Source organism: Cervus canadensis, chromosome 5 (genome assembly GCF_019320065.1).
Source record: "Cervus canadensis isolate Bull #8, Minnesota chromosome 5, ASM1932006v1, whole genome shotgun sequence".
NCBI classification, from domain to species: domain Eukaryota; kingdom Metazoa; phylum Chordata; class Mammalia; order Artiodactyla; family Cervidae; genus Cervus; species Cervus canadensis.
This window is the reverse complement of record NC_057390.1, coordinates 97,787,240-97,800,739: the sequence shown is the minus strand read 5'-3', so window position 1 is coordinate 97,800,739 and position 13,500 is coordinate 97,787,240. Positions and strand designations below refer to the sequence as shown.

The 13,500-nt window shown below is 51.2% G+C and overlaps 1 protein-coding gene across 16 annotated transcripts in view; it reads left to right on the top strand.

Annotated features, from left to right (window-relative positions):
* AK8 (adenylate kinase 8) overlaps positions 1-13,500 on the top strand; it is a 132,315-nt gene that overhangs the window by 49,858 nt on the left and 68,957 nt on the right. For 14 of the 16 annotated variants that reach the window (XR_006269629.1, XR_006269628.1, XM_043469947.1 and 11 more), the window contains 2 exons: positions 1,503-1,634; positions 9,180-9,269. Coding sequence is in view for 14 of the 16 variants with exons in the window: in XM_043469947.1 (XP_043325882.1) it covers positions 1,503-1,634; positions 9,180-9,269 (222 nt within the window). In the remaining 2 variants the exon portion in view is untranslated. Of the gene's footprint in view, positions 1-1,502; positions 1,635-9,179; positions 9,270-9,611; positions 10,021-10,099; positions 10,808-13,500 lie in introns of those variants that run through there. The other 2 variants (XM_043469950.1, XM_043469951.1) reach the window with 2 other exon arrangements.

The following is a 13,500-nucleotide window of genomic DNA, read 5'->3' as shown; positions in this document are numbered from 1 at the left end:
CACCTCCCTTGGGGGACGGTGCATGGCTCAGATCAGACAAGGCTGGTAGAGAGTTTAGCTTGGCAGATTGTCATCCTGACCATGAAGACCTGGTAACCTACCTGTGCCTTTAGTTCCAAGGCAGAGAGGAATCGTACTATCCCTAATGAACCTTCCAATCAAAAAAAAATCCCGCAAAGATCTGAGACTTCAAAATTTGCCCAGTGAACACACCCCAGTAGTTTCCAATTATGTCCCCTTCCTCCCCTGGGATGTTGGGAGGCATTTGCGGTTGTCACCACTAGGGGGCGCGCTACCAGCACCTGGTAGGTAGGGGCCAGGGAGCGCCCTGGATGTCAGGAGCTTGGCAGACCCTGCCCACCTGTCCCAGGTGTCAGGGTGGTGCCCTGGGACCCCTTCCTGTCTTCGGATGGGTTCCATCCTGGGTGAGGGGCTGACTCAACATGCTGCCTGCAGGAACCCTGGCACCTGCTGGGGATGGTCCGGGTCCCTGGCAGGAGGCGGGGTTGGGAAGGGAGACCCCCTTTTGATGCAAAGCGGGACCCTCGGCCTCAGCAGGTGGGCTGTTCGCCCCCCCACCCCGCCCACGTGCCGAGTGGCAGCCCTTTAACAGCCTGCCCAGCTCGCTCTGGTGCCCCCTCCACACTCGAGTGGGAGGTGACCCGGTTTGATGTTCAGTAGCTTTTGGCATCCAGTGCCCCCCACAGTGCAGGCACCTCGCCCCTGTGCCCCTGAGTCTTTGTTCCTCAAATACCAGGGCACCCCAGGCAAGGCCTCTGTCTGCCCACGCCAGGACCTGTTTGATCGTGGCCTCTTTGGAGACTCGCGACAAAGTTGGTGTCACTGGAGTGAGGCTGCAATTTATTCTCCACCAATTCCAGAGGCCTTTAGAAGTCCCCCATGTGCCAGGCCCCCGCATGGCCTGACGCGTTTATCAAAGCTTGTGTCTGACTCCAGGAGGTTGGCCTGGTCCCGGGGCCTCAGGCTGAAGCTCAGCCTGCATTCAATTGAGAAACATCTCAGCACAATTTTTTTTTTTTTGGCCATCCATGCTGCATGGCATGCAGGATCTTCTTTCCCTGACCAGGGATCGAACCCACACCCCCCTGCAGTGGAAGCATGGACCCCCAGAGAAGTCCCCCAGACCAATATTTAGTGTGTTTTCTGTGTCCCAGGACCATCCCTCAACAGCACCCCCAGCCCTCCTTGGATCGTGAGCGCAGCGCTGACCCCGTGCTGAGTTAGGGATCCCGGGACGGTGTGCTCTCTGAGGGCGGCCTCTGTGCCTCTCCTTGTCCCCTCCCGCCTTGGTGCCTAGGCCTGAAGGGTAGCTCCTTCCCCGCAGCTTCACCCTGTGGTCCCCTGGCAGATGCCCAGAGGGTTTTCCCGGGGCCGAAAACAGAGAAATAATTACTGCTGTTAACAGCCCACGCAGAGGTGCTGTGAGCTGGTCCCCTTTCTGTAGGAGCCTGGTTCATCATCCTGCCCTCCTCTCGTTCCAGCTCTGACCTACGTCCAAACCAGCCATCGATCCAATGCCCCGTTCACCCCAAGGGTGCTGCTTTGCGGGCCCGTGGGCAGCGGGAAAAGCCTTCAGGCCGCCCTCCTGGCCCAGAAATACGGCCTCATCAACGGTAAGTGCCCTGGTGCTGCCCTGCTTCCAGAACCTTCCATGGCGTCCTGCTCTCCCAGGCCCTCCCGTGTCATGGGAGTGGTGAGGGGATTGGCATCACTTCTCTTTCTTGCTCTCTGCTCCGAACAGTTTCCAGTTAATCCATCTTTGCATGGATAGTTTTCTGCCTCCTAAAGAACATGGCCATGAAAACATTAACCAGTAAAAACCTGTCTGCAGCCCAAAGCGCTGGACCGTTTTCTGGTCCTCATCTTTTATGTCCTTTGGCTCGGTGGTTTTTCTGTGCTTTGCCCCAGAGGTGCCCCACCCCCCACCATTCCCCTCAAAGCCGGAGTTCTTGCATAATGTGAACCTGCTGTTTGTTTATTTTCTCCAGTCTCGTTTGGTTCCCCCAACCCAGGTCAGCGTGCTTACAGGCAGACAATTTCTGAACCAGAGAAAGGCTTCTCGCTCAGCACAGTTTCAATAAATATTTTACCAGGAGGAGAGAAAATATTGAAATCAGTTCTCCAGGTCTTTCCTGGAGTGGTCCCAGGTGGTCTTGGATGCCAGCCAGGTTTCAGGAGGATAAAGGGCTAGAAAGGATGCTTGTAGGAGACACACTGCAAGGGAGGAGATGGGAGGCACTGACCCCCTCCCACTTCAAATGCTGCGGAAGCCTCAGTAACCTCTACTTTATTTACTCAGGCAACATGAGACCTGCACCCCCAAATATATAAATCTGCACGCTTATGGCCCCAAATGATACATACACACCATACAGATATACATGTATACCGACACACAAATATATACACGCCACCCTAGAATGCTCAAGTTTTGGATAAAAAATGCTTTTCAGTTAGGTCTCCAACTTAAAATCCCAAAGCCACTGAGATTCCCAGCCAGGAATCAATGACAAAAGTTGAAGGTGGAGAACTGAATGCTTATTCCATTAAGTATGGAAAAATAGCAATAGTTGTGTGAGTGTTTTAGTAAAACAAATAAATAGCAGTATTCCATTTTGGTTAGCATGGAAAAATCATCTGGATACTTTACAATAAAAGGTGTGCTTTTCTTGTATCCAAGTTTTGTTTTGTTTTTTAAGTATAATTATTCAAATAATTCCTTCTCCTTTTGTGTTTACCTCTTAAGAATACTATAAGACTAGAATTCCAGCTGCCTTTACGGGCGACTCCTTTGTAAAGAATGAGCCCCGCTCCAGTTGTGGCCACACCCACAGGTTTATTTAGCTTCTTGGTAGGTGAAGACACTTGAAGAAACACAGTAAGAAGAGCCTTAATGGCAGCGGGAGGGTCTGAAAAACACTAAAGTGACACCTTAATATCGTGCAAAGCAATTTAGATAATTGTCACTGGGCCAAAGCTTGTTTATGCAGACAGGCTCGTTCAGGAAAAGTGTTGTTTAATTTAAATTGTTTTCGTAAAGAAATCAGGTTCGCCTAGAGTTTTCCAAACAGAAAATAGAAAAGCTCACGCTGGTTTTTGCTTGGTAGCCAAAGAGTCATTTGGGGCTCGTTTCAATAACTGAGCATTTGGAGACTGATTCAAAGTTCACATTTCTCAAAGGTGTTTTTGAGAAACCCAAAATGTCGTAAGATTTCAGTAAACCTAGTTAGGGAACCTGTAGTTGGCAGAGGCAAGCGCTGAGCTGTTGGGTGGGGTCTCTCTGCAGAGACCTGTCTGCACCCAACGCTCTAGGAACTGCCGCTCTGCCCCCAGAGGCTCCCCACTGCCCCCCTGCCGCCCCCCACCACAACCCCCTGCCTTGGATTTTCACATTTATGAACCTCTCACTTGTGGGAAAACATCTCAGAACAAACAAGCCACATTCACTCCCACAAGGCTTATTGAAAGACTCCTGGCTATAGCTGGTGAGAATATAAACACGCACAACCTTTTGTAAGATAAAGGCCACTACTGATTAACATATGACCCATGCTCATCCTTTGGCCCTGTGATTTCACACCTAGGACTTTATTCTGCTGCAACACTCCCCCAGATACTCAAAAAAAGATGTGAAGGATGCGTGATGAAACATAAAGGCGACCCCAGACTGTTCATAAGAGCGCTAGTTAAGTAAGCTGTGGGCAGCTTTAAAAAGAAACCTGTAAAGTGACTCCATGTCCCTGAAGTGTTGTTACCTGGGAGCGGAATGGAAAACAAGTCACTCGATAGCGTTGAGGGGATGGTCTCATCTTTGTTCAGAAAAGTGTGTTAGTCTGGGCTCAGAAAACGTCTGAAGGAACATCCAGGTACCAAACTGGTTATCTCTGTAGAGTGATGTGTTGTTACACAATTCTGATTTTTTTTTTCCCCCTGCACTGAGCATAGATTTTCTAACCAGAAACAACCATGAAGTTTTTTGTTTTTTGTTTTTTTTGGCCATAGTGAGCAGCACGTGGGATCTTAAGTTCCTTGATCAGAGGTTGAACCTGTGCCCCCTGCATGGGGAACTCAGAGTCTTAACCACTGGACCACCAGGGAAGTCCCAAGACTTTTATTAAAATGCTATTAATTTCACTCATTGCATGCCTGCAATAAGCAGCGCATTTTATTTGTTGCATAGATAGGGAAACTAGAAAAAAGAAGAGGCTCACTTAAGGATGGAGGTGGGCTCATGCTGAGCTGGAGGAATGAGGTGAGGCAGGGCTTATCCCAACACAGCCCCAGGTCACAGGTGTCTGAAGCCTCAGTGCTTTGACCCTCTAGGAAGAGGATACTGTTACAGTACCGTCTTAGAATGTTGTAGAGTGAGGTGGCTACAGGCAGAGGTTTTAAACCATTCTCCTAGTATAAGTGGGCCTTCCCTGGTGGCTCAGATGGTAAAAGAATGCGTGCAAAGCAATATGGGAGACCCAGGTTTGATCCCTAGGTTGGGAAGATCCCCTTCTCAAGGGAAAATGGCAACCCACTCCCGTATTCTTGCCTGGAGGATTCCACAGAGAAGCCTGTGCGTTGCAGAGAGTTGGACAAAATGACTGAGCAACTTAGCACTTTCACTTTTCCCAATATAAGCACTTGATGTTACACAATTATCTCTAAACACTTCTTTGGTTGCATCTCACAAAATTTTAATATGCTGTGTTTTATCATTCAAAGTATTTTCTAATCTCCTTTGTGGTTTTTTGGACCCATGCATTATTTAGAAGTATACTGCTCACTGTCCAAATATTTTGGAATTTCCCAGATTGTTTTGAGGTCAAAGGACATACCCTATATGATTTCAGCCCTTTGAAATGTATTGAGACTTTTTTTATGGCCCAGCACATGTCCATATTGGTGAAGTACACGTGCACTTGAAAAGAATATATACACTGGTTTTGTTGAATATCGTGCTCTAAGAATGTCAGTGGGGTGAGGTTGATAGTGTGATCACTTCCTCTGTGTCCTTAATGATTTCTCTCTGCTTATTATTTCAGTAGCTGAGAGAGGTGCATTAAAAGCTCCAGCTCTGCCTGCAGGTTTCTCTATTTTACTGCCGGTCTTTGCTTCCTGAAATTTGAGGCTGTGTGTGCATTAAGGAGTGTGGCCTCTTCTTGGTGCCATCTCCCCTTATGGTTAGGAAGCACTCCTCCACCTCTCCAGTAATACTCATTTTCTCCAAGCCCACTTTATCTGATAAGTATAACCTCTATTCTTTCTTTTTTTGAACTATCCATGTCTTATATTCTAAATATGTGTCTTGTAGACAACACATAATTGCTTTGACAAAAAAATTCAGCCTGACATTTTCTGCCTTTTAATTGAAGTGTTTAGTCCATTTCCCTTTAAAGTGATTTTTTATATGGTTGGTTTCAAGTTGACCATTCTGATTTTTTGTCTTCTATTTGTGTGTCTTTTTTTTTTTTTTTTTTGGCTGTGGTAGATCTTCATTGCTGCCTGTGAGCTTCTCTAGCTGTGGCTTGAGGGCCCCAGAATCTGGGCTCAGGACGTGTGCACGGGTTTAGTCGCCCTGCAGCATGTGGGGTCCTCCCAGACCAGGCATCTAACCCACGTCCTCTGTATTGGCAGGTGGCCCCTTAACCACCAGACTGCCAGGGAAGCCCTTGCTCTTTGTTCTTCCTTTCCTGCCTGCTTTCGGATTGGTCAAAAACATTTTCTAGTAATGCACTTTATTTCCCCCATTGCCCTTCTGGCTGTGTCTCCTTGGTTCGTCTCATTTGTGGTTGCTCTAGGGGTTACATGTTATCCTTCACAGTCTGTCCTGAATCAATACTGTGCCTCTTCATGGGGAACAGGAGAGCCTGACACTGTCTTTCCTTTGGCCTTGCTCTGGTTCTGCATGTTACTGTAGTCACACGTTTTACTCCTACATATGTCATCAACCCTACAGTATATTGTAATTATTTTTGCTTTAAACAGTCATTTTTTTTTTAAGTCAAGAGACAGGGGGAAAGGGCTTTTATATATACTCAGTATCAACACTTTTCACTCCTTTGTTTAGATCCAAGTCTCCATCTGATATATCATTTTCTTTCAGCCTAAAGAACTTCCTTGAACATATCTTGTAGTGCAAGTCTGCTGGTGAAATTCGGCTTTCATCTGTCTGAAAATGTCTTTATCTCACCTTCGTTCTTGAAGGATGTTTTTGCTGCATATAGAAATCTATGTTGACAGGTTTTTCCCCCTTCTTAGCACTTTAAAGATATCATTTCATTGTTGCATTGACGCATTCCATTGCATTGTTTCTGATGAGAACTCAGAGATTATTTTTTATCTTTGTTCTCCTATATATAAAGCATCTCACTCACTCCTAGTTGCTTCTAATATTTTCTGTTTGGTTTTCAAAAATTTAACTATAATGTATCAAGGTGCAGTTTATTTTGTGTTCTTTTTGCTTGGCTATCAGACAGTCTTGGGTCTATGGGTTGATACTTTTTATCAAATTTTGAAAATTTTCTCCCATTATTTTCTCAAATATTCCCTCTCTCTCCCCATCCCTCCCTCCCTCTCTCTCCTCTTTTTGGAACTCTAGTTACATGTATGTTATTTGTTTGCTATTGCCTTCCAGCTCTTTGAAGTTTTATTCTTTTTTTCCCCCAGTCCCCTCCCCACCTTGTCTTTGCTTCCTTGTGAATACTTCCTAGTGCCTATTTTCATGTCTTCAGATTCACTGATTGCAGCTTATTCAGTGATGTTTTCCATTGAAGAATATTGTATTTCCCAGTTCCGGAACTTCCATCTGGTTCTTTTTTATAGTTTCCATTTCTCTGCTGAGATTCCACATCTTTTCATTCATTTTAATAATCTTTTCAAGTTTAAACATATTCATAATAGCCATTTTATGGTTCTTATGTGCAAACACTGACATCCATGTGATCTCTTAACCTATGATACTAGGACCTGTTGTCTCTCCTTGTAGGGGTCACATTTTCCTGATAGTTTTTGTTTGTTGTTGTTTTTTTTTTTTTTTATCTCAAGTATTTTTTTTATTATATGCTGGACATTGTGGTTCTCACATTTTTGAGAGTCTGGATTGTGTGGTCCTGCTTTGAGAACATCACATGAAAAAGAGCTAAGTTCTAACAGGCAGTTAGCTAGTTTCCTGGAGGATCAGCTTGACCTCACTGAGGCTTAGTTTTAGTCTTTGTTAAGGTGGGATTGGGCTTCCCAGGTGGCACTGGTGGTAAAGAGCCCTCCTGCCAGTTCAGTAGACATAAGAGACATGAGTTTGATCCCTGGGTCGGGAAGATCTCTGGGAGGCGAGCATGGCAACCCACTCCACTATTCTTGCCTGGCGAATCCCATGGACAGAGGAGCCTGGCAGGCTACAGCGCATAGGGTCGTAAAGAGTCGGACACGGCTGAAGCAACTTAGCACGCACCTACGAGGTGGGATTAGGTGTGCTTCCTCTGGGGCTTGTGTATCCTTACACCTGAAGCATGGCCTTCCTGGAGTCTCAGCTGTGGGTCTGAGGTGCTGAGCGAGGTCTCTGACTCTGGCCATCGGCTGCCGGCCTCATCTTGCCCTGTACGGACCCCCAGTCAGTTCCCAGCAACCCTGTGGCCTCTCTCCCCCAGGCCCTGTGGAGCCTCCCCTCTACACATGTAGTCTGGCATTGATCAGGGACTCCAGGGAACCCTCCTGCAGATTTCTAAGCCTGCTCCCACGGCCCCGTCCACTGTTCTGTCCTACAGAGTGCAGCTGCCTCAAGGCCCCAGACTCCAACGCTGTGTCCCCCGCTGTGTCTGGGTTCCACATCCCCCTAGCCGTGGGACGGGCAGTACCTTTAGGTCCAAGTCCAGGGTGAGTGAGCCCCACTCGGCGTGTCTCCTTTCTCAAGGACCACAGCCCCACATGTCTGCTGACCAAGTGCCTGAAAAGAGTTGCCTCATGTATTTTGTTTAGTTTTATGGCTTTTTACGACAGAAGGGAAATAGGATACCTGCTTCTCCCTCCTGGTCAGAACTGGAGGCCCAGCCTAGTTTTGGTGTCACACAGACCTGGGTTTGAATCCCAGCTCTGCCACTTACTCGCTGGTGACCTAGGACAGTACACACCGCCTCTTTGGTTCTTTCTCCTTACCTAAAAAGCTGCAGTTAGCATGCGGGCTGGATAATACCAAGCATGACTGGCAGGCACAGTGCTTGGTTTAGGGAAAGGTCTCGGCTGCCTTTATTACTCCTTGTTAGCGAGTGAAGCCATAGCCACTCTGCACACGGTCGCTGCTGCTACACAGAGAATTGAACATGTCACTCCAGAGGAGTCCGTCTTTGGTGGTCGTCATCCTTAACATTCAACTCATCCACTTAACTTTAGGATTTCCATTTCTTCAATGTAGGAGGTCAAGTCCTTACCTTTAAAGTTAAGAAAAGTAAGACTGTGCTATTAACAACTCTTGAAAACGTGGCTGGACTCTTCCGGCTCTGGCTGTCAAGGTTTTCGTAGCCAAGGAGAGAGCAACTGTGTTTATTCCTTCCACGTTCGGTAACTGGCACGCCCTGTGTGTTAGCCCCAGCTGGGGTCTAGAGACACAGTGGTTGCTCATGACAGAAAGGCACCTGTGCGTCCTTTTGTTGTAGAGCTTGATGGTGTCTGGACTCGTTATCACAGGGGGCCATGGCAACTCCAGGGTCCCCACCCACCCTTGAGTGATTAACAGTGTGAATGTGGGCATCACGCCAGTCCACATGGTTCTCTGCCAGAGTGTCCATCCTCAACACCCCCAGGGCCGCGGTCTGTACTCCCCGGTGTCACCGAGGCCCTGCGGGTCCTTCTCTGGTGGTGACAGTCCTTGTTGTGTCTTCTCCACGCCGTCCATTTTTAATATGTGAGTTCATTTTTAATACGTCTTTCACCAAATGCATTCTTTTTCATTCCACAGCATCCTTCCTCGGCTTCTTTTTTATTTCCAATTCCTTTTTGATACTTCCTTTCACTTGGACACACGCCCACACTCAGAAAACCCTTTTATATTTTTTTCAGTGACCTTTTTTTTTCCCCCTCAGCAGGCAGCACTGGGTTTTTGGTTTTTTTTTTTTTCCTTCTCATTCTTCCTTCTATTTAAAATTTAACGGGCTTCTTTCTGTTCCTCTCTCCTCTAGTCTGCTGTGGGCAACTGCTCAAAGAAGCCGTGGCGGACAAGTCCAAATACGGCGAGATGATCCAGCCCTTTTTCGAGAAGGAGATAGCAGGTAGGCCATGCTGGCCGTGACTCCCAGAACCTTCCAGGCTCTGGAGAGAGACTGTTCTGTGTGAGGCTTGCTGGGCACCTGGGGGCTCCCAACTGGGAAAGACCACCAGGAAATGGAAGCCGGGCTTTCTGGGAGGCAGAGGCTCTGGTTTTGTTCCCCAGCTGGTCATCCTGGCTTCCAAGCGATGGGGGGCTGGGGGGCGAGGTCTGTGAACCTAATGCATCTCCCTGATGGTGTGAGGCAGCCCTGTTTCTCAAGAATGCTTGCTGTCACTTAAAGCTGGGAGCCAGGAGAGGCCCAGAGCTGCCCACCTCTTTTCCACCTCCTGTCCCAAAACACCAGGGGCCAAGATTCTGATCTGGTCAGCAGCCCGAAGCCAGGAGGCTCAGACAGCCTTGCAGACCTGAGGACTGACTGGCCATTGGGCCTCAGGGGAGGCTGGACCGGGTCATCTTTGCAGAGCCCCTCTGTGACCTAAGCTCCGAAAGCGCGTCCTCGATCCCAACCCGTTCTCTCCTGTTTCCCGAGTCCACAGATGAGCCCCAGAGAAGGGGCGAGGTGCTCAGGCCACAGGCCTGCTGGCTCACATCTGGGCTCCTCCATGGGTGGCGTGTTTTCCTCACCCACATCTCCCATGCTTGTGTAAAGGGCTGTATGTAGCTTCTCTGTGCGGTGAGCACAAGCGCGTTATCACGTCTGCTATGAACAGGCGCTTATTATGAAGAAGGCCGACCCAGAAGGAGGAGGGGGCCGTGGTGACGGTCAGCGCACGCTGGCTGGGACACCCTCACTGCTCAGTGCTCCTTCCTCCTCCTGCCACTTCTGAACAGGCTGCCCACCCATGACCCCCGCTCTGAGGGCCCGCCTGGGGAGGACGTCCTGGCCTGGCTCTCCCCAGGCCCTCCTTAAGGTGTCCTGGTCCCCGCGGTGACATTCCAGTGAGGCGAGCAGAAAGGGATCCCCCAGACGCAGCGATCAGAGCAGGGAGCCACGATGATCTGAGCAGGCGAGTCTGTTCGTGTCACCGGCTGGTGAACAGGGTCAGCCAGCGCAAGCTCTGGTGCTTCCCTGTCTGGTTGAGATCCCGGGGTGCCCCCGCCCCCCTGCCCCACAGCAGCCACAAGGCCCGCCCGTCTCCGTGGAGAGGTGGAGACAGAAACCCCGGGTGCCGGGTTCACACAAGCGCGGGCTGGGATGCACGGGCCGTGGGGGCAGCGGGATGGAGGCCCAACGCCTGCTCAAGCTCACTCACCCTCCGGCGAGCCCAGCTTCCCTGCCAGTGAGGCGGGGGACGGGGTGATCGGCCCTCTGAAAAACATCCGTTGCCTTAATGAGTGAATAAGATAACAAGTTAATAGATTTATGTCATTTTAAATGTTGCTGCATGGTATTCCCTCGCACGGACTGGGTAGGTAATTTGTATAATTCTCCCTGACAAAGCATTTCTTGGTTCAGAAAGAAAGACAGTGACCAACCAGATGAGGCAATGTTGACAGGGGGGTAAACCTCAGGCAAAGGGAGGCAGAAATTCCTTGCCTCTTCTTGGAACTGTTCTGTACCTTTGAGTTTATCAAAATAAAAAGTTGTGAAAAGTAGATATTTAGGTGTTTTTCAGATTTGCACTCCTTTCAGTGATCCTGTAAGGCACCTTCCTGTGACTGGGCAGGTTTGCAGACACCCCTGATTAGGTCAGAGGGAACGTATGCCCGGGCGCCGGTGACACTGGACTAAGGCGCCCTGCCGCCCCTGGGCACCAGACACTCGAGTCCTCCATGGCTTTGCATCTCTGGATATTGCCTAGTTATTCGTTTTCTATCGTGGCTGAAACACTCAGCACTTTGGAACAACACGCATTTCTTCTCTCACGGTCCTGGAGGTCAGGCGTCCTAAAGTCACGTGGCGGCAGGCCTGCCTTCCTTCCCGAGGAATTCTCTGGGGACGGTCTGTTTCCTGGCCTTTCCCAGCTTCCGGAGGCCCCTTCCTCCATCGTCGCAGTCAGCCTCTTCAACCCTCTCTCTCTGCATGCTAAACACAGACCCAAGGGGCCTTTCCACTGGTGGTCAAGAGGCAGAGTTGTTTTGGTTTTTAGTTTTCCTTTTTTTTTTTCTTTGGTGGATATAAGGAGACTGAGCGCACACTTCCATTTCCCGCACAAGGAGCCAGACCTTGGCAGCTTCAGTCTTCAGAGCTTTGTGCTAATGTTTCCCTCCGCAGCCTTCTCTTTCCTTAGACGAGGTAGCTCTACACTCCTCCACTTGCTGCAGAATTAAAGACACAACAACCACCAACATCGTATCTTTCTCACAGAAGCAATAAGTCCTGTCATTTCACTAATCCCCATCTCGCAGGGATAACAAAGAATGCATTTACATTCATCACCACTAACAGGGGCTCATTAGTGGGCTGTGGAGACGCTGCCGGGGAAACCAGAGCGCCCAGCTGCTGGAGGACGCACGCGGGAACCACCCAGGCCTGGCCGCCCGCATCGCCGCCCTCCCAGCAGAAACAGGAAACGGAAACTTCAGTGATTCTCCACTGAAGTCGGGCTTCAGGAGAAAATCTCGCTGAACCTGGAAGCGCCATGTTGTCACCTCACGTGCCGGCGTCCGCGCGCCCGCGGCCGGCGTGGTTGGCGTCCGCGCGCCCGCGGCCGGCGTCGCGCCTCAGGCGCAGACTTGGGCGGGTGGTGATGGACCGCATCACCTCTGAGTTCTGATCCCGGAGGAGACAGACGGGAGGAGAAAGAGACAGGGCCCTGAGGGTACAGCTGGGCTTTTCCTAATACGCCCCCGACCAAGTGCAGACCTGGGGAGGCAGCGGTGTGGCGGGGACGGGCCTGCCCAGGCCCTCCCCAGGAAGAGCCCTGAGTGGGGCCTGAGGTGGGAAGCGAATCCGTCCACACGAGGGCGACGGCCCGCCAGCCGGAGGGTGGGAGCTGGAGGGACAAGGTCCCCCGAGGAGTGACTCTCCTCTCCCGGCAGGAGTGAGGCGGGCCGGAGGGCCGTGCCTTCTCCCCACACTGCCCTGGGTCCGAAGGGTCCCCCGAGCCCGCACGCGCGGTGGGGCGCGGCCCTGAACACTTTCAGCCACTGACAGAACGTCTGGAGGAAGGAAACTCGGCTGCCCCTCTGTCCTGTGGGGCCGTCCGGACGACTCGGGTTTGCCTCCTCAGAACCTGGTGGTGTTTCAGCTATCTCAGCTGGGGGACCAGCTGCAGTCCTGGGAACCCCCGCCGGGGTTTCCCCAGGCGAAACCCAGAAGGTTCCAGAAGTCCTGCAAGGATTTCCAGAAATCCTGCACGGGCAGAGAGTATGGTAAGGACCCACAGGCCTGCTCACCGGGGGCACAGCCCCGCCCCTCGGGGCTGGCAGATGTCACTGTCAGAACACCCTGCCCTGCAGCCAGCCTAGAGTAGGCCACCCCCCGGTCACTCCCTCTGAACACCCTGCCCTGCAGCCAGACTTGTGTAGACCACCCCCCATCACTCCCTCTGAAGGCAGGCAGTGCCCTGCCAGGGGCTGGACCTCCTCTGCCGGGGACTCTGCCCTGTGCTCCCAGCAGCTGGCCGGCCTGGCCACACCTGCTGCCCGTCTTTCTCTGGGACTCCTGCCCTGGCTCCACGCGCCTCGGAGCTGCGAGTCCGTGCGGGGAGCGTGGTTATGGCGGGGCGTCTTCACAGCCGTCGCTGCCGCCAGCAGCCCAGAGAGTAGACCCAGATGTCACCGTCCCCCCACGGAGCCACTTCCTCTTACTGCCCCCACGGGCCTCCTGATGTGATGTCCCAGCCGCGACCTCCGCAGACTCAGTTATGTTCTTTTATATCCTCACGGGTGCTGCCAACACCTCCTCCTTTCAAATCAGCCGCAAAATTAATAACGGCACTGCCGTCCCCTCTTCCCACATTTACCGGGCACAGGACTCCAGGGCCCCATCTTCGCTCGTCCCAATCTCTTGATCCCGGGCTTTTGGCGGCTGCACTGTGGCCGGAGGGTTGGGGAGACGCTTGTTCCATGCTCCAGATTTTGAGATACATAGGTCCGACCTCCTAAACGCATTCGACTGGAGCTGAGCTGAATAGAGCAAGTTGACTCCCCAGGGCCCCACACGGTGCTCCTCAGGCAGCCGTGTCCCCGGTGGGCCCAGAGAGGGCGCTGCTCACGACACGGGGGGCCAGGCCGCCCAGCACACAGGCTTGCCTGCCTGGGAGCTCCTGTTACTTGCACACGGTTGC